This window comes from Etheostoma cragini, chromosome 24, assembly GCF_013103735.1.
Source record: "Etheostoma cragini isolate CJK2018 chromosome 24, CSU_Ecrag_1.0, whole genome shotgun sequence".
Lineage (NCBI taxonomy): Eukaryota > Metazoa > Chordata > Actinopteri > Perciformes > Percidae > Etheostoma > Etheostoma cragini.
The window spans coordinates 7,065,403-7,088,611 of NC_048430.1; the positions used below are offsets into that span (position 1 = coordinate 7,065,403).

General features: G+C 40.7%; 6 protein-coding genes and 1 long non-coding RNA gene across 7 annotated transcripts in view; 5 read left to right on the forward strand and 2 right to left on the reverse strand.

Annotated features, from left to right (window-relative positions):
- LOC117939692 (probable uridine nucleosidase 1) overlaps window positions 1-458 on the forward strand; it is a 3,367-nt gene extending 2,909 nt beyond the window's left edge. The window contains exon 8 of the mRNA XM_034865181.1: window positions 417-458. Within this exon, the coding sequence (XP_034721072.1) occupies window positions 417-458 (42 nt within the window). The remainder of the gene's footprint in view (window positions 1-416) is intronic.
- Window positions 444-4,100, forward strand: LOC117939209 (inosine-uridine preferring nucleoside hydrolase-like). The gene is made up of 8 exons (XM_034864312.1): window positions 444-483; window positions 2,069-2,249; window positions 2,414-2,593; window positions 2,705-2,816; window positions 2,924-3,060; window positions 3,415-3,492; window positions 3,666-3,782; window positions 3,876-4,100. The coding sequence occupies exons 2-8, from the start codon at window positions 2,070-2,072 to the stop codon at window positions 4,026-4,028; spliced, it is 957 nt and encodes a 318-aa protein (XP_034720203.1). The 5' UTR covers window positions 444-483; window position 2,069; the 3' UTR covers window positions 4,029-4,100.
- LOC117939212 lies at window positions 1,252-20,042 on the reverse strand. Its single transcript, XR_004655547.1, has 4 exons — window positions 19,965-20,042; window positions 14,170-14,176; window positions 8,692-8,698; window positions 1,252-1,264 (listed from the first exon to the last, which is right to left on the reverse strand). It is a non-coding gene; the product is annotated as an uncharacterized LOC117939212 (long non-coding RNA).
- Window positions 4,610-7,701, forward strand: LOC117939210 (inosine-uridine preferring nucleoside hydrolase-like). Its single transcript, XM_034864313.1, has 8 exons — window positions 4,610-4,881; window positions 5,251-5,432; window positions 5,859-6,038; window positions 6,468-6,579; window positions 6,692-6,828; window positions 6,928-7,005; window positions 7,095-7,211; window positions 7,428-7,701. The coding sequence occupies exons 2-8, from the start codon at window positions 5,256-5,258 to the stop codon at window positions 7,578-7,580; spliced, it is 954 nt and encodes a 317-aa protein (XP_034720204.1). The 5' UTR covers window positions 4,610-4,881; window positions 5,251-5,255; the 3' UTR covers window positions 7,581-7,701.
- Window positions 9,605-13,467, reverse strand: unc50 (unc-50 homolog (C. elegans)). Its single transcript, XM_034864314.1, has 6 exons — window positions 13,337-13,467; window positions 12,131-12,402; window positions 11,927-12,047; window positions 11,651-11,790; window positions 10,965-11,072; window positions 9,605-10,175 (listed from the first exon to the last, which is right to left on the reverse strand). Exons 2-6 carry the CDS (start codon window positions 12,396-12,398, stop codon window positions 10,039-10,041), a joined length of 774 nt encoding a protein of 257 aa, XP_034720205.1. The 5' UTR covers window positions 12,399-12,402; window positions 13,337-13,467; the 3' UTR covers window positions 9,605-10,038.
- On the forward strand, window positions 13,842-20,112 carry LOC117939208 (NADH-ubiquinone oxidoreductase 75 kDa subunit, mitochondrial-like). The gene is made up of 19 exons (XM_034864311.1): window positions 13,842-13,974; window positions 14,881-14,957; window positions 15,395-15,486; window positions 15,706-15,813; window positions 15,965-16,041; window positions 16,160-16,241; window positions 16,384-16,514; window positions 16,606-16,791; window positions 16,967-17,101; window positions 17,272-17,386; window positions 17,547-17,692; window positions 17,792-17,920; window positions 18,126-18,255; window positions 18,411-18,571; window positions 18,915-19,069; window positions 19,175-19,350; window positions 19,431-19,565; window positions 19,670-19,742; window positions 19,841-20,112. Exons 2-19 carry the CDS (start codon window positions 14,885-14,887, stop codon window positions 19,930-19,932), a joined length of 2,196 nt encoding a protein of 731 aa, XP_034720202.1. The 5' UTR covers window positions 13,842-13,974; window positions 14,881-14,884; the 3' UTR covers window positions 19,933-20,112.
- Window positions 20,113-20,729: 617 nt separating this feature from the next.
- Window positions 20,730-23,209, forward strand: part of zgc:110699 (uncharacterized protein LOC325371 homolog) — a 3,212-nt gene continuing 732 nt past the window's right edge. Inside the window, exons 1-6 of the mRNA XM_034865182.1 lie at window positions 20,730-20,810; window positions 21,051-21,152; window positions 22,327-22,383; window positions 22,470-22,543; window positions 22,679-22,872; window positions 22,966-22,984. Of these exons, the coding sequence (XP_034721073.1) occupies window positions 21,101-21,152; window positions 22,327-22,383; window positions 22,470-22,543; window positions 22,679-22,872; window positions 22,966-22,984 (396 nt within the window). The 5' untranslated portion in view covers window positions 20,730-20,810; window positions 21,051-21,100. The remainder of the gene's footprint in view (window positions 20,811-21,050; window positions 21,153-22,326; window positions 22,384-22,469; window positions 22,544-22,678; window positions 22,873-22,965; window positions 22,985-23,209) is intronic.

Genomic DNA, 23,209 nt, shown 5'->3' on the forward strand with positions numbered 1-23,209 from the left:
GGAAAATGGCTGCAATGAAACAAAGAGTGAAAAATTTAAAGGGGTCTGAATACTTTCCGTACCCACTGTATGTTGCAGCATTTTCTACTTATTTGTATTTTGACTGCTATAGTCTTGCAAAAGATGTTGTCCTAAATGGATTTCCTGTTTGTGAAAGATTACTTTAGTAATATTCCACCTCTTGGAGTCACCAAATAAAGCAATAAACACTCTCCATTACAGAGATCCAGAGGCCGCTTTACATACATCTAACAATATCTCACTTATTCTTTGGAATTCTGTGGATATTCTGCAATAACCACTCCCAATTTATGAAAAAGACACATTTTAACAACATTTCTGCAGAAAGACATCCAGGAGGGGGTTTGCATCTTGCTTAAGTAACTCCTCTATGTGCCTTTGGGGCGCTTTAAAAGGCTGGTCTTCAGATAAGGGCGATCAGCAGGAGACAGCAGTAGAGATCAGTAACACTCTGTTTAGCAGGTAAGCATTTAACGTTATTTTCACTGTTTTAAACCTTGAGCACTCGACTGCATGGCTAAGTATTATCCATATACAACATATCTGATTTGAATGAATCCAAATTTAATTTAAAAAAGACTTTGGCACATTTTTTAAAGCTGGGTTGGAGCAGATCCCAAGTTTTATTTGACATGTGTGTGCCAGATGTGTGGAGCACAAAAACAGAAACTGGGACAAACTGTCAAAGTTGTTGGTGTGTGTTACTCGCAGCAATAGAAGAACAATCAGACAGAGCACTTTTAGGTATGGAGTAGGCCTGTGGGTATATACTGTAGAATAGCCATTTTCCATCTGTTGTAAAGTCAAGTCAGCTTTATTGTCAATTTCTTCACATGTACTAGACATGCAGAACACACAACAGATAAGACACTAAGTCAGACATTCCTACCTCAAGAGTAAATACAAGAAAAGTGCTCAACAGACAGGGACAATTATTACACTAAGACAGTAAACGGCAACAATGTTACCAGACGAGATAACAAGACAACAAGCCAAGAACGCAAGAATGTTACGATCTGATGTGTTATGATGCATAGATATGTGCAGAAATGCAACAGTGCAACAGCAGCAACTTCAGAGTCTAGAGTTTTTGGTCAAAAATACGGTATGTACAAATAGACAAAGAAACAGCAACTTCAGAGTCCAGAGGGTTGTCTGAAGTTGTTTTTCTGGTCGGGGGTGCTGGCTATTTTCACACACATAGCTTACTATTGATAGCCTTTTTCACTGCGTGCTAAAACGACTTTAGTCCTTGTTGCAAATGCAACACATTGAAGTATTTAAAGTAAGCTACAGGCGACGCTTGTCCTGGTTTCCCCTCAGTCTGTGTCTTGCGCTCTCATTGGCTGTAGCTCTCGGCCGCTGGTTCTCACAAGACAGCGAGGCTGCAGATATATGATGATCTTATAGAATATGTTGCATTTCTGTAGACCATATTACCCAACAGTAAATAAAGGCGTCCTAATTGGCACAAGCTTAAACATCTAAAGCCATAAAATGCAACACAGTCTACACATTAATGCAGCAGTAATATTATTCCCGAAACGTCATATAAAATGGGAAAACACTGACAGGGATATTTTCCTACAGAGTTAATACTTTCATTAGGCCTACGTTTAGATGATAATATTAAATATATAGGGTACTTTTACTTAAGTAAGTTTTTACATGCCCGACTGTTGTAGTTGAGTATTTATACAGTGTGGTATTAGTACTTTTATTTCAGTAAAAGAACCTAAATATTTCTAATTTTAACTTCCAGTCTCACAGCTTTCAGGAACAAAGTGGTAGCCTGATCTTAAAAGTTTTATTTCCATAAGGTTATTTTCTCTCTCACGCACACTTGCCCCCAAGTCCTCTGCTGACACCCTTGGAGAACTACTGAGTTGTGTATATGGAAGAATGGCACACTGTAGCTATCACAAAACGGGATAATACTATATTACACGGGACAAGTGGCATGCCTTGCTGTGAGCCACAAAATAAAAACAATAAGCTAAAAGACGCTACATCACACATTTGAATCTATTCTTGTTGTTGAATGTAGGATGAAGAAGAAGCTGATCCTTGATGCGGACATAGGGGTGGATGATGCTCAGGCCCTCATGGTGGCCCTCGCGGCCCCTGATGTGGAGATTTTGGGAATCATCTGTTGCTTTGGCAACACACCCCTGGAGAACGTTCTTAAGAACACACTGCGTGTCCTGAAAGTCTGCAACAGGCTGGATGTAAGTTTGTGTGTTTATTCAATACAACTTTAATTGAACTTTACCTAGAGGTATGGTTGGTTGTGACTCAATTGTTGGATTTAGGGATGTATTCATGTTATTATCATATATTCATATTAGCAGCAACTCACCCCTACACAAGCCCAATCTATCACACTCCACAGATCCCAGTGTACCGCGGATGTTCAGGGCCACTGCTTGGTCAAAAACGCCACGCTGCAGATTACCACGGGAAGGACGGGCTGGGTGACGTCCCAGATCCAGATGCTCCAGGCCTGGAGCTGCTGCAGAAGAAACGAGGCGTGCCAGCCATGATCAAGCTCGTCAACCAAAACCCTGGAGAGGTGAGACAAACATAAGTATTTTCAATGATTGATGGATGGAGCTGAAAGTTGGTGTCGGGATTCTTCTGAGAAATATGTGTAGCCTTTTCTTGCCCTTTGCTCTGTGCGCAGGTGAGTCTGGTTGCTGTTGCGCCCCTCACTAACCTGGCTGTCGCTGTCCAACTGGACCCTTCCTTTCCCCAGAAGCTGAAGGCGCTCTACATCATGGGAGGAAACACTGACTGTACGCTACCTGTCATTCATTTCAGACTAAATTTTCCCACCCAGATGTGTCTCTGTGATTTTCAACCTCTGCACTCATGTGATTAAGAATTATGACTGTGTGTGCAGCCAGGGGTAACACCACAGAGTGTGGAGAGTTTAACTTTGTGGCTGACCCTGAAGCTGCCTTCATTGTGTTGGACCGCTACACCTGTCCCACCTACATCGCCACCTGGGAGTTCAGCTGCAGGAACAGCCTGCCATGGGTGAGGCTGGAAACACAAACAAAATCTCAGTATGTGTTTGAAGGACTTGTCTTGATTAATTTGAGTATTTCCCATTTATCTTATCTCTGTCAGTGTGTTAAATGTATTAATCCAAAATGCTTCCCATGTCAAAAGCAATAGCCAACATGCATATTGCAGTTTCATTCCAGCAATATCCCTTGGCATGTTCTAAAAAATCCATCTAGTCATGACTAGTTATTTATTAAACTAGTCATAAATAGTTTTTAAGAATTAAAGGCACCAAACTTGGTTTAAATCCTTCTGATTTCATGCAGCATGCAGTGCATAGTGACTTTATTTGAAAAGTGATGATGTCGTGTTTTTTACCCTCAGTCTTTCTGTGACTGCTGGCTGGACCAAAAAACTGAGAAGGCTGCCTTTATGAGGAAGATTACAGCCTTCTCCATGAAGGTAAGAGTTTAACATAGTGTGTGTTGGGGGGTTATATAGAACCCTATAAGCAGCTGTAACTGCTATGCCTTGGGCAGGAATTGAGTGCAATGTATCCCATTTTTTGGGGGCCTTTCAGTGCCATTTGATCCCTTGTCATATGTCTAAATGTCCCTTATGTATTGTCTCTGCAGAAAGCTCAGTCAGCAGATTATCAAAAGGAGATCACAGAAGGAAAAGGGTTCAATTCCTGTGACACCTACGCCATGGCCGCCGCCGTCGATGACACACTCATAACAGAGAGTGAAGAGGCGAGCATCTGCTCTTTTAAATAACTTGTCTTTAAAATACAAAACATGTCAGTTCAAATCCTCACCCCACAGTGTCTCGTGTTCCTCCTCCAGGTTGCAGTGACAGTGGAGCTGAATGGAGCCTACACGCGAGGCATGATGGTGCTGGACTACATGGACCTGCAGAAGAAGAAACACAAGGCTTTGATCATGAAGAAAGTTGACCTGGAGAAGTTCAAGCAAATGTTCATGAATTCCCTGAAGTAGAATGACATACTGTAACAAGCTGAAACATGAAGTCTGTTCACCATAACAAATAAGGCAAATGAGAACAAAGCAGTAATTTGGTCTTTTTTTCTTCTTTTTTGAACATGTTTCAAGCATCTGTGATTGGTTTTCTGTCTGATATCAAATTGAAATAGCCTTACAAAACATTAAAAGCTGTCCCAACTTTGCCTCCTTTTTTGGTAAACACGAGTGCCATTTTGCAGAGCAGTAAGAAGAAGAGGGGAAAAATAAAAACATTGTTTCGCAATGCTGTGGGTATTTCTGGCAAGGCGAGGTTAGAGAGTCGCTGCCACATCTTTCATTTACATTTCCGTAGCTGCCAGGCTTACAAAGAGTCCAGAAGAAGAAAATGATTTTTTGTAGGGTTTGCACATTCATGTATGAGAAACAGCTGTCCTCAAGAAGAATGAGGAATTGATCCGTGCCAAAGATGCCCAATAAGCACATAATGCATGAATAAGGAACTTTATCTAGACCAAAGTAGGTGTCTGCATGGAACACATAATAGGAAACAACATCAATAATAGCGTTTCTTAAAGTCTTCAATAAAAACACTCCTGTTGTCTCTCTTGAGGTCTCTGTCTAGTCCTTGTAGGAGGAGGACCTCCAGCTAATTAGCCTTTGTGATGCATCCTTTAGATGTCTGTTTACTAGAGCTAAACGACGCCCAGCCTCAGCAGACAGCCAGCACACATGTGATGTAAGTTCGTCTGTGTGTTACGTAACCTTCTCAAGTTCACTGCTGCATAAAAAGCAGAGAGCAGCGAAGAGAAGTTTCCCTTCACAGCTGATGTGCACTTTGGTGAAGGATCATAGCCTACCTGTTTGACCGGTAAGTCATATGTTTATTTACTGATTATCTAAATGTTTGATCGGGATACTTTCGACCAACGTGCAAAGCGGGAGCAGACTAGGCTGTAACTTTATTAGTACATTCCTAGGATACTGTGGGTGTTTTCAGACTCATAACAAAGATTGTTTTAGTTTTTGCTCAGTTGTCGACGGTATAAAGGTGTGGCACATACCCACTCCAACGACAATGGCTTATTTCTTTTTATTTTCAACTTTTAGAAATGTCAAGCTCACTGGGAGAGGGGCATGTGTATAGTGGTTCAGATTCACGAAGGACACTAAAAAATACAGAGTAATCTCATTTTTATTTTTTTCATTATTTATAACATGTTTCACCTGCCACGACAAGACGAGATGAAGAAGCTGATCCTCGACGTGGACACCGGGGTGGATGATGCTCAGGCCATCATGATCGCCCTCGCGGCCCCCAACGTGGAGATCCTGGCGATCACCTGCAGCCATGGCAACACACCCCTAGACTACGCCTGCAAGAACACACTGCGTGTCCTCAAAGTCTGCAACAGACTGGATGTGAGTTTCTGTTACGAATGCCTATTTTCATAAGTGCAATCTTACCAATTCATGTGCATATATTGTATAATACAGTTTGCTATAGCTGATCTTCGTGCATTGCCCTTCTACAATACTTTTATACTACAGGAGACTGTATAAGGCATAGTCTATTTTAGTCTTATTTAATGTACAGTAACTTTGTTTTTATTTTACTGTAAGAATGGTACTTCTTTGTTTGACAGTTGGTAATGCAACATATTATGTACAATTCATTATGTCTCTGCTCTTGTCTTTGCTGTTGCAAACCACAATTTCCCCACTGTTGGACAATTAAAGGTTTTCTTACCTTATCTTATCTTATCTTATCTTGTCTTATCTATGAATGAGGAGTTCTATTGTGTGATATATCAACATAGCCTATGTTACATCTGCAATGCTCCACAGATCCCAGTGCACCGCGGATGTTCAGGGCCACTGCTGGGTCGAACCCGCCACGCTGGAGACTTCCACGGGAAGGACGGGCTGGGTGACGTCCCAGATCCAGATGCTCCAGGTCTGGAGCTGCTGCAGAAGAAACAGGCTGCGGAGGCCATCATCAAGATTGTCAACCAACACCCTGGAGAGGTGGGTAGATGGTGGAGAAATGTTACTGTGAAATCTGACGCATCACGCATTATGATGAAACTGTTTGTCATGTTAAAAACAATAAAACAAATGACTAATTGACTATAACATTCATGCTCTGACACGTATTTGATGCAGACGACTTCATAATTATAGATTTTTGTTTAGGCTATTTAATACTACAAATATGGACTGTTTTAAAACTAATCTGTTCCTTTTTATCATATGGAAGTTTGGCTTTTGTTGTAAAGGCTAATATAAAATGTTCTTTTTAATATAAGATCCATAAAGTACATATTTAGGAAGCTAGAATCATGACTAGTATTAATACCAACTTTTGCCTTCTGATTGGACACAAAGTCTTTCATAGGTTACATCAGTCTATCCTGTACTTACTGTAGGCTACTCATTGTTTTTTGTTACTTGCAGGTGACTTTGGTTGCCACGGCGCCCCTCACTAACCTGGCCGTCGCAGTACAACTAAACCCTTCCTTCCCGAAGAAGCTGAAGGCCCTTTACATCATGGGAGGAAACACTGAATGTAAATGATCTGTGTGTTAACATCAACTATAAGTGTTAACAGTTATATCCTGAAACTAGAAGGAAACATATTTGGCGTGTGTGTGCTTGTGTTTTTGTGTGTGTGCGTGTAGCCAGGGGTAACACCACAGTGTGTGGAGAGTTTAACTTTGTGGCTGACCCTGAATCTGCCTACATTGTGTTGGACCGCTACACCTGTCCCACCTACATCGCTACCTGGGAGTTCAGCTGCAGGAGCAGCCTGCCGTGGGTCAGTAATTGTTTCGTTATGAGACTTTAAATGACAAGACTTAACGTAACTTGAAACTGACTCGCCACTTGACTTACTTCCTGTCTGTTTGTCCCATAGTCTTTCTGCGACACTTGGCTGGCGCAAGACACAGACAAGGCTCGTTTCATGGAAAAGATTTCCCTCCACACCCGGAAGGTACAACGGTGTCCTCCTGAGTGTTTTAACACACTAAGAAATAATTCAGAAGAAATATCACTTCACTTGTTCAACTGTTGTCACTGCAGATGGTCCAGACTGAGCGGTATCAGAAGGAGCTGGTGGGAGGACCTGGGTTCAACTCCTGTGACACTTACGCCTTGGCCGCAGCCATCGATGACACTCTGCTGACGGAGAAGGAAGAGGTTAAAATACTGCTTTGATCCCTTTAACACCTTAACGTTCAGGCTGTTTCTGCACTTTAAACGAGGTGCCGATGCCAGGATATACAGCCTCTGATTCGATCTAAGTGTGAATGTGTGATTAAAGCACAGGTGTTCAACTTTCAACAAACCATCAGCCCAAAAGCCAAAGACAATATGTTTCAGTATTGGGCTCAACTTCTTGCCTTTCTCTTCTAGGTTGCAGTGACGGTGGAGTTGGAGGGAACCCACGCCCGAGGCATGATGGTCGTAGACTACATGGACCTGCTGAAGAAGAAACACAAGGTCTTCATCATGAAGAAAATTGACGAGGAGAAGTTCAAACAAATGATGATGAATGCACTGAAATAGCATGACATGTCTGAGTCCCACTAAACACATACAGTTGTGCTCATGAGTTTACATGCCCATGCTTAAGTTTACTAAGTAAGAGGAATAAAAAAAAAATCATGTTTTGGAATTCTATCTTAATGCCTTAATTAAAAAAATGATGTAAAATCCAACATTCAATTACACCAATTTTCTGTGTGAATGAATAATGTATCGTAAACAAATAAATGTTCTTCCTTAAAAATACAGGGGGCATTAGTATACACCCCCCTATGTTAAATTCCCATAGTGATAGGCACGTTATTATTATTAAAGGCCAGTTATTTCATGGATCCGGATACTATGCATCCTGATAAAGCTCCCTTGGCCTTTGGACTTAAAATAGCCCCCCCCCCCCCCCCCCCCCCCCCCCCCCCCCCCCCCATTATCACATACCCTTCACCGTACATTGAGATTGGCATGGGATATTTTCAATAAAATCATCTCTCAATCCAAATCAAACCAGCTATTAGTCCTAATGAAATAAAACCATGCCAATCTCCAAGTATGGTGAAGGGTATGTGATGATGGGGGGGGGGCTTTTTTAATTCTATTTACTTGCTATTTCCTTTAAACAATTTTCTTTGTTTTCTTTATAGGCAGACCGACTGATTACTTATATGCAATATTATACTTTTTTACTCATTCATTACATTTTTTTTGCATAGGTCCTCATTAGTAGATGGAAGAAAAATTGAATCTTCTGTATGATCTGTTTTTATTTTTATTTTCCCTTACTTTACATATCACACTCACTAATTTCTATTTCTGAATTTGTATCCTACTCTATAGCCCTTGGGATACATTGTCTTATTTGTTTATCCATTATTGATGGTGATGCGTTTTTAAATGGTTATGGCAGCCGATAAGTTAGTTAATCACTTATAAACTACAGCATGTATGCAGAAAAATACCATGTAATGTATATTTCTTGTGTCTTGATATCTAATCACACCATGTTTCAATCCAGAATTGGGCCACATATTTGATTTCTGACCACTAGATAATTCTAAAGCTAAAGTTGGCTCTGGATGCCTGTTCCCAGGTGAGATCTGATAGGTGAGATTTTTTATCCTACATAATGTTGTTTTACCAAACACCTTATGTTCGGTAGTTGGATAGACACAATAATTTCATGTAAGGGTTTAAAGTAAATGTACTTCTGGAACATGGTCAGCATTTTGGGAGATGGGACTGGACACAGAGTTAACTCCCCCCCAAAACGTTTTGGACTAGCATTAAAAGAAAAACCAGAAAACCAAATTTATTCAGTGTGCCTTTCCCTGGGGAAACAGACCTCACTTTTGCTGCATTTGTGCCAATAGTACAGTAAACTTATTATTGCATGAACTCTACCAAATCCAAGGTTTATGGCAGAAAATGCTTAAATTGAGTTGTTAAGTAATGCACTACAATTTCTACTACAGTAACCTACTGGTTCTTTCTTAAAAACTCAAATAAATCATTACTTACAGAGTGTACTTGTCTCGATTTCCCCACAAAATGTACTAGGTAATTACTAATGACTGTTACACAGTATATCGTTGTAAAGACAAAGGATCACACTAGTTTTTTTTCCACATTAAATGGCTTATAAAAAGGCCTTTTTTTTCTAGCTATGATTTCCTCCAAGCATCTGCACAGTAACATGAACAAAAAGCATCAACGTAGGGATTGGGACTATTGTGCAACAGTTCCAACATAAACAGCCCCACTATGAAACTTTTTACTACATCCTGCATACTATTGGAAATATTTCCCAGAACATAACAAACCTGTAAGGTAGGGCACACCCTGCTGGGAGGTTTAAACATGTCAGAATGACCTAGTTATAGCGAGGCATTGACTCCCCCAGAAAGTAAAACTGAGGCAACCTAAGTTAATAAAACCTTTTATTGAAAGTGCTTTGGAATGTACACTTTAGGATATAAAAGAAAAAGGGAGAAAGTGTCCATCCCATTCAGTTCCTCCACTTTCCTTTTTTTCTCTTCAATAAGCAGGATTTGATTTTTTTCTTTAAAGAAAACTCAAAGAAATAAAGCAAATGTTTACTCTTCAGAAACAATCGTCTGGGTATATATTACAACCTACCTGAATATTTACAAATCATACAAAAAGAACAACAATAAAAGCTGTAGCACATCTGCCCCCATTTCTGCAACTAGTCCAAACACATCACTGTTACTGACTTCGGAGCTCCAGCTCAACATAAGAGCCACACAGAAAATCAACAGGGTCTATTGAGAGATGAACAGTCATCTCTGCTCTGCGCCAAAACAGCCGGCGTCCCCGTTTGATGAGAGTCAACCAGAGCTCTTCCCAAACAGATGTTGACTGAGAGAAGCTGGAAATGGATTTGTTGTCAGCTAGATGTGAGTTGAAAACAGATTTTGAGACGGCCTGGAGCCAAGTAGTGTCCAACCTCAGAGACAAACTGGTCCTACTGGACGCGGTACTTGTAAAACCAGCAGAGACCCTTAGTGAAGTTCCAGCCCAGAGAGATAGAGAGGACGTAGATGAGGCCGAGCAGAGCAAAGGGGTAGAGCAGCACCACCGTGTTCTTCAGGAAGGGTAGAGCTGTGTGGATAACACAAGACCGTAAAACATCAACACACTGACAGGCAGCAGATACTTTGGCCGACATTACACATCTATAAAGTCACACTGAAATGGAAACTTCAAATCAACCCGAGATGGAAATAAATACAACAACTAATAAAAAAATTTGAACAGTCCCATCCTTCACAGACCTCTTAAAAAGTAACCGTAAGAATTAAAGTGCTATGTGCAAAAAGTACTGGGGTATTTATTGTACTTTGCTCGGTTGAGCTATGATTTACAATTCAAGTTCAGAAACTTGCTAGAGGTTGGAATAGAAGATTTCTTAAGTTAACTTGTTTTACATCTCGACAAACGGTATCTTCTACCTGATGGCAGAAGTTCATATTCAGGAAACAGGGTGCTGAGAGAAACACCCAGGAAACGCGTGGGAATTTTACAGTTATTATGATGATCAATTACTCTGCTGATAGATATAAAACCAACAAATCCTCACGACACAAAAGCAGGAGCTTGCAAATGTTTTACCAAAATAGTTGACAATTAACTATCAACTAATTGGTAGAGCAACTAATCATTACAGCTGTAAATAGATTTGTTAACACATTTTGAAAATATCTCCTTCTGCAGAATCAGTTCTGATTAAGGACAGTGCTAAAAATAATTAGAGGTTATTAATCCAACACGATCTGAAGTCAAGTTACACTGAGAAGGTGACATAAATCCAAAAACGGTCTATTTACGGACATATTGGTTCTTTTTAGTAAACAATCTAACTCTGTGTATTTAAATGTGTATAAGACTTACCGTTGTACCCTAAAAACGTGATGTAGACATAATAACCAATGGCTATTAGCCACATGGTGTTACCGACAAAGTATCCCACGAACCAATCGGAGTTTATTACCACAAGATCTGAAACACACAAAACAAACTGTAGGTACGGGGGTAAAGGAGGCGGCTGGAAGGGTTTATTTCAACACCTGATGTTGACTCAGATTTTCTGGACAAAAGAAAAAAAAAATACTAGTAGAAGTCACATAAGACTAATCGAAGTATTCATATTTAGTTGATGAAGTGTACTAAAGAGGCTCTTGGTCTTTGGTGTCTACGGTTACGGGGTTGTTTTTATTGCCAGAGGGAACAGGCCCAAATCACCTGTTCATACACCTGACTGTCCAAATAAAAATGGTCACACATTGTGTCATGTTGTAGCTTTACCTCATCAGTCTTTCAATTAACAGTCAAACCAAACTCTATGGACATTAGTCTCTTTTGCTTTTATTAGCAATGTTGTCATAATAAATATTATAAATTGTAATAGTTGGAATTATATTTTATAACACATAAATACACAAAGCAGAATGGTGGCCTCGGGTCTAGTTGATTTGCATTCTACACATAAAATGCACATTCAACTGTACTAAAAAACATTTAAATTGAACGAGATCATTTCAGACACTGATTTAAATCACAGAGTCACGTCTACTCACGGTTGATGAAGAAGAGCTGCAGGAAATGCAGGATGACTAGAAGAGGGTAGAAGGCATTGAGGTGAACATCAAATGCGTAGCCCCACTCTACATCAAAATTTTTGCTGGGATGTTTCAGCAGGTATTTGTTGCTTATAACCCTAGAAAAGACAAAGGGAACCATATTTTTTTTGTTTTTTAATATCTACGTATATACAAAAACATATCCCAATTATAGTAACTGGAGGAAATGCCATTCAATACTTCCATCTAAACAAGGCAAAACCCATTACTCACCACATGAGGGTTGATATGAGAAGGCCAACTCCTATGCAGTCAACAAAAACCACCCACAAAAGCAGCTTTAGAGTCTCTACTGCTCCCATGTCCAGCACCAGACCAAAGCCTATTGTGGACACTGTAGAGGAACAGAGTGTTTAATCATTACAGTACATTGACATCATACTTTTACAGGCTACGTGTGACCGAGTACAGACTTACCACATAGCCAGATGCTAAGCAGTACAAGAAAACCTGGGTCGTCCCTGGCCCATTGGTCCTTGGTCTGTTTCCTGTAGTGGAAGTTGCGGTAGACTCTCTGTGGTGACGTAAACAAGTAAAGCATCTGCCACAGGGCAAATTCAAAGTCCATCTGTTTGAAACGGAGCAGCCGTCGCAGGTACTTGTAGCGCTTGGCGCCCGCTGTGTGACGTGCAGCATCCCTAGCACCAAGGGCGCCATTGCTGTCCGGCAAGATGGTCGGCAACATGGTGCTGGACAGCAGATAAAGAAAGAGGTAGGTAAGGACAAGCAAAGAAAGAATGGATATGAGACGAAAGAAAAGTTAAATTGGCTGCACACATTCTAAAGAGGTTTAGCACTCTAAACTTGATATTTTGTTGCAGATAAAAGAGCAATTTAATCATCACTGTGACAAATATAACCACAGTCACTGTATTTATGTAAGTTGGGACAGCAAGACTACTTGCCAAAACGTACATGCTATTTTTTAACTTTAAAACAACTGATATGTTGTGTATGGTGTATTTTTGGCTACATAAATGTACTGGGACATTTAGGATTAAGGGATTCTAGGATCAAGTACAGCTTCTGTTGTGTCACCATAAGAGGTACTTTATAAAACTAAGAATAAAAACCATTGCAGGAGAGAATACCACTTTGTTGAGTTGACATGGTGCTTTTAAACGGTTTGACTAGGTAGATCATTACTGCCCTACTAACAATAGGTAACTTAATGACAGTTTTAATAAAATACACACAATCCTTTGTTTCAAATATCTTTAATATACCCTGTAAATGTATATGTTCTCTGAACAGTGTCAACCTGCCTAAAACAACTGACAACGCAGAAACAGAGGATGCTCTTACACACCTATCCTACACATGGGTTAAGTTACATTAAAAAAATAAAAATAAAAAATAAAATGCTGCACATGTATTCCTGTATAAACCAATGAAACAATGTACCTACTGCGCAGAAGCAATTTTACCTCCAACAAGCACTGACATATTTAACGCCCTTGTTAGTTGACGCTGTTTGCTAGCATGTCCTGTTAGCTTGTTGCTAATTTGTTTAATAAAATGGGACGGCCTGGCCAGTGCTATGTGTAATATACCAGGTAAACACAGCGGTAACTATTTTATATTAAATAAACAACTATACTTATAATATACAATATTAGTTACCTGTTTTGTGGTACTCCTTTGCAGGAGAAAGCACCAACTTGTTTCTGAATCTGTAGTTAGCTATATCAGTAGATAGATGCTTCCTGAACTGTCGCGAAAATGAACACGTAGATACTTCCGGTATCATCCGGTTCATCATGGGAAATGTAGTCGAAGGTGAAAACCCATGATTTCGCAATCTAAAGTGTGAAAAAGTGTGGTTTTATAAGTTGCGTAGCTACATACACACACAGAAGTAAACATACGGCTAAAACAAGAAAGTAAACATAAGCATTTGACTAATATGTACAGATATTAGTTTGTGTATATATATAGTATATTGGCGACATATATACATACTGTACGTATATTACGTCAACGTGGCTAACGTTGTAAGAAACTGTTCTTGAGGGCATGTTGTTTGGGCAAACAGGCTGAATAACTTACGAAAGAATGAAAAAAAGAAACATTGCATTTCGTTAAGCTCTTAGAAATATTTATATTTCTACGCTGAAGATTGTTACTTTTATTGTGAAATGTGAGCCCTAATTTCAAACGGAAGTAAAACACCATGCTATTTCCGCTAACCCTATAGCTATTTGACTGGTAGTATAACTGATATCACCGCTGTTCTGGTCAAGAAGGCCAAATAGCGAAAGGTAAGAATCCGAATCATAATATGCACGTATAGACTTTTACACCTATTTGTTATTTAATTGCAAGACCAGTAGAAAATGACGTCTTTAACCGTATTACCCAATGTAACCCTTTTATAACATTGCAATGCCCGTGTCCTTGAGTGCTCTTAGCTAACACTATTAGCCAAGCAGTCCACATTGAAAGGTCCATGCAACTTCTAAGCTTCCTCTCCATGTCTACATTAGTACATAAATTGTATATATAACCCTGGCCAACATTTTGTTATGTTCGAAGGTTCTGCTTTTCGTCTCTGTGCGTTAGTTACGTGTTCGAGTGACAACATCCCTTGTTGACAGTGGCAGCTATTAAGCTAGCTAACGTTAACTAACTGTTGTGGCTGTCATTCTTTTTGTAATAACTCTTTGGATAAGGGACAACATTATTTATTTAGTCTCGAAATGAAAGGCCTAACGTTTAACCCAAAGCCCAAATAATGTAGATTCAACATAATGTTAAAGGTTTCTTAGTCTGCAATGCTTTGCATGAAATCTGAGCAGTGCAAAACACTGTTGATTGTATATTGTGGCATAATCTTGGGGGAAAAACGCATTGATGAAAAGCTATTTGATGTTGAAACAGAAAACAGTATGGATCCCAGACATTTAATATTAAAATAATGTTGTAGCTAAAGAAGAGAAGAGATTTAAAAACCTTTTTAGAGCACTGTAGATTATGTACAGTACAGCTGGACTCTTACTTATCAACAAACACACACCATGTAGAACACATTCTTACTTATTGTGAGTTGAGCTGGAACAAGTAGTCAATTTTAGTTGATCAACAAATAAATAAATCTGCAAGAATAATAATCAGAATAAAGTATTCATATGTTGACTGCTTACTTTCTTTAATTTTTGCTTTCATAGAATCATGTTGCGACTGCCAACTGTCGGGCGGGCTCTAGCCGGAGCTGCCAAGAGCACCCTGGCTCCCTCCAACACTGGTAATGTGTGTGTGTGTGTGTGTGTGTGTGTGTGTGTGTGTGTGTGTGTGTAACAAGGTAACCATTATTCGCCTTTCTCTAAATGAGCAGTTTCTTTGTTAACTGTTTTGGAGCCAATTCAGTTCATGATTTGATTGTTCGTATTATCACCATTTGTATTTTAATTCCTATTTTGGTTGTGTTTCAGTAAATCAGGCAATTTATCCTAGTTTATATAATGTTCAGCAGCTCCAAATCAATAGTTCCTTTCATTTCAGTGTGTTTCATTCATTTCAGGGTAGAAACCTATGCATGGATTTACACCATTTAAAGATACATCTGGCCTATGATTAATTTCCCTCTGACATCTATTTTTGTCTCACTTTTTGAGAAACATAAAATACTTACAGGTTTCATTTCATTTTTAAAAAATTTGACCTTTGTGTATCCACTTACAGTACGTACTTCAGTGCGTGCCGCCAGCAACATGGTGGAGGTGTTTGTAGATGGGAAACCAATTGAGGTGGAGCCTGGAACTACTGTGCTGCAGGTAAGAAATTTGATTATTTTACTGAAAACAAATAAAGATGATTCATGTGGTCCCTTCATATTGTATACTGTATTTTTGTATATATGTTCCCAATAAGCACTATTTTCTGGTACTTGTGTTGCCCTGACATTAATCTGGTCCATTCCTTGATTCATGTGTACATAATTGGATCTTTTTAGAATTTCCCGCCTTATCATGCCTGTTTCCTTTCCCCATCAGGCCTGTGAGAAGGCAGGAATCCAGATCCCCAGGTTCTGTTACCACGAGCGCCTCTCAGTGGCGGGAAACTGTCGTATGTGTTTGGTGGAGATTGAGAGAGCTCCAAAGGTAACCAAGTGCATCTAATGGGTTAGAAGGCCGATTACTTTACAGCCAGTAGGCTGGAAGTGCAGTCCATTGAGCAATTAAAAACATTGGATGAGACGCCTTTGCGCAGAAATTGCAGTAAATACTTGATGTGTGTTTGTTCCTTCTTCAGCCGGTAGCAGCCTGTGCCATGCCTGTCATGAAGGGCTGGAACATCCTCACCAACTCAGAGAAGACCCGCAAAGCCAGGTATTAAATATTCAAACATGATTCAAGCTTTACGCACATTTTTTTTTTTTTAAGTCACCAAAGTTAATAAACTATTAAAACTGTCTTGATGAACTTGTGTGTGTGTGTGTGTCATCAGAGAGGGAGTTATGGAGTTCCTGTTGGCCAACCACCCACTGGACTGTCCCATTTGTGACCAAGGAGGGGAGTGCGACCTACAGGTAACTGAGGATGAGTATATAACAACTTTGTTTAGAGCCAAGTCATCACCTTTAGGTTAATGGTCTAGTTATTGTTAATTACATTTGAAAACCATTTCCCCTATTGTATCTTGTGTTAACACTCCACCGGCTTTGTTCTCAGGATCAGTCCATGCAGTTTGGTTCAGACCGCAGTCGTTTCACAGAAGGGAAGAGAGCAGTGGAGGACAAGAACATTGGGCCGCTCATCAAAACCATCATGACCCGCTGCATCCAGTGCACGCGCTGCGTCCGGTAGGTGCATAAATAACATCACCGCCATTGTCACTTCAAATAGTAAAATCTATGAGATCCTCTAACGGCACATAAATGCATTCCTGTGTAGTTTTGCCAGTGAAATCGCAGGTGTTGAAGACCTGGGAACAACAGGGAGAGGAAACAACCTGCAGATCGGGACGTACGTGGAGAAGATGTTCATGTCAGAGCTGTCCGGCAACGTTATCGATGTCTGTCCTGTTGGAGCACTCACCTCCAAACCCTACGCGTTCACCGCACGACCTTGGGAGACCAGGTAGGACAGAATTTGATACTATCAACCTTACTAAACCAGAACAGACAGTTACTGTGGCTTACATTTAAAGATGAGCTTTTGAAGAAAATGTTTTCAGCAGTTTAAAGCATTTTAGTTAACTCACTTTGTGTCAGATTCTGTCTTTTTTTAACTTCGTCTTCTGCTGTCTTTGCAGGAAAACAGAGTCAATTGATGTGCTGGATGCTGTGGGCAGTAACATCGTGGTGAGCACAAGAGGAGGGGAGGTGATGAGGGTAATGCCCAGGCTGAACGAAGACATCAACGAAGAATGGATCTCTGACAAGACCAGGTAAAACATCAACATGTTATTGCGACTGAATGGAAGTGAAATCACTCTTACTGAATTATTAGTAAGTAAAATAAATGCTCGATGTAGTCATAAACATCCGATTTCACTCAATTCATGTTGCCATGAAGCTTGACTAAGGAGAACGAAAATCCCCAAATGTGTGTCCTCAGGTTTGCATACGATGGTCTGAAGAGGCAGAGATTGGCCCAACCAATGGTGAAGGATGATTCAGGTCAGCTGACCCCGACCACCTGGGAGGATGCTCTCACTCGTGTTGCTGGAGCAGTAAGTGTGTGTTTGCTTCTGTATCGGATCTGCCTGTTAATTCCTTTTCTTAAATAGTTATTACATACCAATAGGAGACAGGTGATATTCATTATGCCTTAATATTCATGCTTTCCATTTTAGGTTGTATTTTCAAATTTGAGTCTGTGTGTGTGTGTAGCTGCAGAGCGTGCAGGGCAGCGAGGTAGCGGCCATTGCGGGGGGGATGGCTGACGCTGAAACTCTGGTCTCTCTCAAAGACCTCCTCAACAGACTCAACTCGGAAAACCTCTGCACTGAGGAGCTCTTCCCTATGACGGGTGCAGGGTAAGAATAAGTATATATATATATATATATAATGTACAGGGTTCCCACAGTGTCTTTAGTTGTGCAGCAGACAAATTCTCTCTCTCTGTCTCTCTGCAGCACTGACCTGCGCTCCAACTACCTGTTGAACTCTCGCATCGCCGGCATCGAGGACTGTGACCTGCTGCTCCTTGTGGGAACCAACCCGCGCTACGAAGCTCCGCTGTTCAACGCCCGAATCCGCAAGAGGTGAACTCATACACAACTCTTTGCATTAATTGTTTGGATTCTCCTCCTGGAGACCATATTGTTGAGCAGATATAGATTTTACACAGCACTTATTCTACTATTTCTCCTGTAGTTGGTCTTTGCTTCTACTGGCTAAAATCAAAGTTATATAATCAATGTTACTTGCCTCCCCCTGTCTGACTCTTTCCCCCTCTTTTTCTGTCAGTTGGCTCCATAATGAGCTGCGTGTTGCCATGGTGGGTCACAGTGTTGATCTGAGCTTCTCATACGACCATCTAGGAGGGGAGACTTCAGTACTGAAAGAACTGGCTAACGGCACACACCCCTTCTGCCAGGTAATGGACTCACACACCATCTGACTCAAGGGAGCTTTGGTGCTGATTTACAAACGGATGTGACTTCCTATTTTCTTTTCTTTTTTTTGGCGGCTCTCAGATGAGTTTCTGGCAACTTTTACTTGAAATTTTCATTTCCTTTCCCCTGGCTCCAGGTCCTGTCAGCTGCTAAGCGTCCGGTAGTGGTCGTGGGAAGCAGTGCTCTGCAGAGAGAAGACGGAGCCGCCATCATGAGCGCCGTCTCCACCATCGCTCAGAACGCCAGAACCAGCAGTGGAGTGGAAGAGGGGTGGAAAGTCCTCAATGTCCTGCACAGGTACAACTTGGCAGTCCTCATAAGTGTGGACTCATTTGAAGCTTTCAAGAGAAATCAGTTAACATTTTCTGAAGATTTTAATTGCTTTGTGTAAGGTGATGGTAAAATCAGCCTCTGTTAGTGAGGTATAGTGGATGCTTTTTGCTCGTAGTTTGAGGGCTGCTCAATAATGGGGGGAAAATAATCATGATTAATTTGGTCAATATTCAAATCATGATTATTTAACACGACTAATCATTGTCTTTTGTCTGAACAGAAGATAAAATAAGAGTTTACTAGGAGCCAAAATCCTACACATCCTTACTTACTTTGTGTGTGTGTGTGTGTGTGTGTGTGTGAGCAGAGTGGCCAGTCAGGTGGCTGCGTTGGACCTGGGCTACAAGCCTGGTGTGGACGCCATCAGGGCAACTCCCCCCAAAGTTCTGTTCCTGCTGGGAGCCGATGCCGGCTGCATAACCAGAGCCGACCTGCCTAAAGACAGCCTCATCATCTACCAGGGTACACACAGACACATGCCACCAAGCATACACACATTCAGTTGTAACCATGACGGTGAAAGTAAAAAGCCCAAATACATTAGAGCACCATTTTCAACCCCTGCAGGTCACCATGGTGACGTAGGAGCACCAATGGCAGACATCATCCTACCCGGTGCTGCATACACAGAGAAGAACGCCACCTACGTCAACACTGAAGGAAGGAGTCAACAAACCCGGATGGCTGTCACCGCTCCTGGAATGGCCAGAGAGGACTGGAAGATCATCAGGGCCATATCTGAAGTGAGCGGCGAGTCATTCACATGGAGCATACTTACGTAAAAGACACAGTCTTTAAAAAGTCATGTGATTGTGTGTTTCAGATGGCCGGCGTGACGCTGCCCTACGACTCTGTGGTAGGCGTCCGATCCAGACTAGCCGAGGTCTCTCCTAATCTCGTTCGTTATGACGATGTAGAGGAGGCAAACTATTTCAAACAGGCTAATGAACTCGCCCAGGTATGCAAGCAAACATCCCTAGAGTCAGAATGTGGCGTCCCACATACTATATTATATAAGGAAGAATAAGAAAGTGATCTCTGATTCATCGCTGTTCTATGCAGGCTGTGAACCAGGATCTACTAGCAGCTCCTCTGGTGCCACCTCAACTAACAGCAAAGGACTTCTACATGACAGGTAAGTGTGTTTTTATAAATAGCAGATACACAGGCAAAAATAGAAATATAAGAAATGTAAAAAAACTTCTTCCCCCCCATCCCGTTTTCTGTGTTCAGATTCTATCAGCAGGGCTTCCCAGACGATGGCCAAATGCGTCAAAGCGGTGACAGAAGGAGCCGCCGCGGTCGACGAGCCGTCCGTTTGCTGAACACCCGCGTACATTAACTCCTCCGCTGAAACAACAAACTCAGTGTTGCTCCTTAATTTAAAGTTGTCCTTGATGCTTGTACTATACAGTTAAATCGTTTTCACTCCTGTGAACAAGCTTTGTTGAATAAAGCGTATAAAAAAAAAAACATTAAATATGAATAAAATCTTACAAATATCTCTACTCCATTTTGAGTGTTTTTCATTTCATGTATCTGTGGTAGATAATCTGCTTGTCGCTTACATCGTTTGTCATTCCTTCACCTATTTCTTTAATGTATATTTAGGCTTTAAGACTTGCAGTGTGGCATTCACACAAACGTTGTCAGACATTTTAGGGAAATATGCTACTTTGATTTCCTGATGAGAGTTAGAAAGAAGATTGACCCCACTTAAGTGCTGATAGGACTCTGGTGTCTTCAACTCCATCGTAAATACTTAAAAAAAAAAAAAAAAAAAAGCCACAAATGTACTCCTTGACTTTGTTAGGGCAAACAACAGCTCACCTGACATTTTGTGTGAACATTCAGAGAGTCTCCAAACCATTATTGTGAAGTGGTAGGGAGAGTTTGAATGTCAGCAAGTTTATCTTTAGCTCAGGATCTGCTGCAAGCCATTCAGGAGTCATTGGAAGTCTTTGAAAATCTCTAAAAAAGAGTGAACATTGAATAGATCCAGACTGGGACACTGGTGTCTAGAGTTGGACACTGTTCGTCCAAACAAATGGCTCTTGTCATATACTGTTCCCTAAGAAAGAGAGAGACCGTACAACCAAACAGAAGCAGAGAAGCGCACACGCACACACACACACACACAGAAAAAGAGAGAAGACAGTCCCATCTCTTCATTCCCAGTCTGCTCAGTGTCTGAGACTGAACAGTGAGTCCATTATTTTACTCCTCTCCATATCTGGAATTTAGTTCTACTTAAAGGTCAGTATTATTGCAACCTATAGTGTAGTTGGTGTACTTAGTGTGTTATCAGTTATAAATTTGTGTTTTTGCATGTAGATATTGTTAGATGACATTTGTTTTGTGAGGCTGCAGGTAGTTATTGTTCTACTTTTGGTTTTGTGTTGCAACTTAAAGGTGACCTGCCTCTTCTTTTCCTTCTCTGTAGGGTTTTCATGCAGGGACAGACAGCAGGCTGCTATTAGACCTAACAGGAAAATGGTACCAGTTAAACTCCTCATTCTGGGAGCTCAGAACACTGGAAAAACAGGTAGAATAAAAACAGAAATATTAATGCACAGACAAAGGGAGGTGGAGCATAGGGCTGGGCAATCTATCATTGAATTGATACCGTAATACAAGATTGGATAACATTTTAGATTTTGGTAATGTTATATTGTGATGCAATTCTTGTCTTTTCCTGGTCTGAAAAGGTGCATTACAGTAAAGTGGTGTAATTTTCTGAACTTACTAGACTGTCTAAACTTATTTGCCTTTACCCACATAGCCATTATATCCACATTACTGCTGATTATTTATCAAAACTCTCATTGTGTATATATTTGTGAAATAGTTAACCCTACAATATCGTTGCAATAACGATATTTGGTCCAAATATATTGTGATATTAAAAAATGTTTTCCTCCATATTGCCCAGCTTGGGTGGAGAGAATGGAATTATGGGTGCACATTTGGGTTTACAGCAGTTTAGGTCAGACATGGTCCCATGTTTAAGTAAATAAAAGAGGTTATGTTTAGGGTTGGCTTTTGGTCATGGTTTAAGAGGTTTTGCTATATATGGAAACCCTACACAGGTCTAAAGCTGACCCTCGTCCTAAGCACTGAAGTGTAAATGTACCAAGCCAACTACTGCCTTAATGCTTTGGTGGGAAAATGGATCGGTGTGAGAAATTGCTTTGTTTTCATGCATTTGAGGTTTTTCTTTCTTTTTTGCATAATTTAATAAGAACAGACGTGATGTAAGTGACTCACTTTGCAGTTTTTCTACCATAAGATTAAGTAAACTGAAGGTAGAACTTGACCCCTAACATTATGACTCAAAATGTATAACTGAAGATTAATATTGTGTTGACCCAAAGTAAATCTAATACAGCACAGGGTTTCAAAAACAAATGCATTACGAGACAGAGATGTGACAGAGGGGGACAACAATCTTTATTTCCTGAAAATACACAAAAAACGTATTATCATTTTTGGGCTGTAAAGATTGATATAACAGCTTGAACATGCCATAAAACCCCTTTTAATGTGTCCCGCCAAAAGGAAATACAGTGAGCCCTCAAAGCAAAGATGACATAACATGAGAAATGAACATACAGCAGGCTGCAGATCACTTGCAAATGTATGTGTATGCATGTAGTATGTAAGCAATTCCTTAGTGTGTGTTTCTGGCTTTTTACTCTCTGTCTGTTTTGTGTCTCCAGCACTGTGTGTACGTTTCATAACCAAGCGCTTCATTGGTGAATACGACCATAAAAAGGGTACATACTTATTTCAATAAACATGCTTGACATGGAAGAAATAGTTGGACCATGCATAAGTAAAATGTGTCTGTCTTTTATTACAGAGGTGACCTATAGATGCAGTCGGGTGGTGGACCAGGAAGCTGTTGATCTGGAGATTTTGGATGTAGCTTGTAAGGTAAATTTTGGCTTCTGTTGAGTGAGCGTACGTGATTAGGTGAGTAAAGAAGACTGTCAAACTAGTTCTTTGTTTTTACCATTAAATCTTATGAAGTTTGACATTCTTGGTTTGGCGTTGTGACATCTCCTCCAGGAGAGCTCTGTGGCTTCTCTGGAGTCTTCCATCCGCTGGGCCGACGGCTTCCTGCTCCTCTACTCCATCACACAGCGTCTCAGCTTCCTGGAGGTCCCGCGACTCAAGGAGCTCATCGACCAAACCAAACAGAGTCTAGGTAGTGATCCTACGTTGTCATTATCTACTGCATGTGTGAAAGGTTTTGGCAGGCGGTGACGTCAGTACATTTATTTGATGACTTGGAGACATATGAAACAGAGCATAGACAACTAACCAACACACCAGCTGCTGAACTACTCAACCAGTATGATGCCCACAGGAACAGTGTGTCCACTATGTTTGCTCGTAAAAGTCCAGTCTAACACACACACACACACACACACACACACACACACACATAATTTTCAACAGACATGTATTCCATGTTTGGTAGGCCATCCTGTAATCTGTACGATAGCATCTTCCTGCTGGTTTATTTAGTGTGTGTGTGTGTGTGTGTGTGTGTGTGTGTGTGTGTGTGTGTGTGTGTGTGTGTGTGTGTGTGTGTGT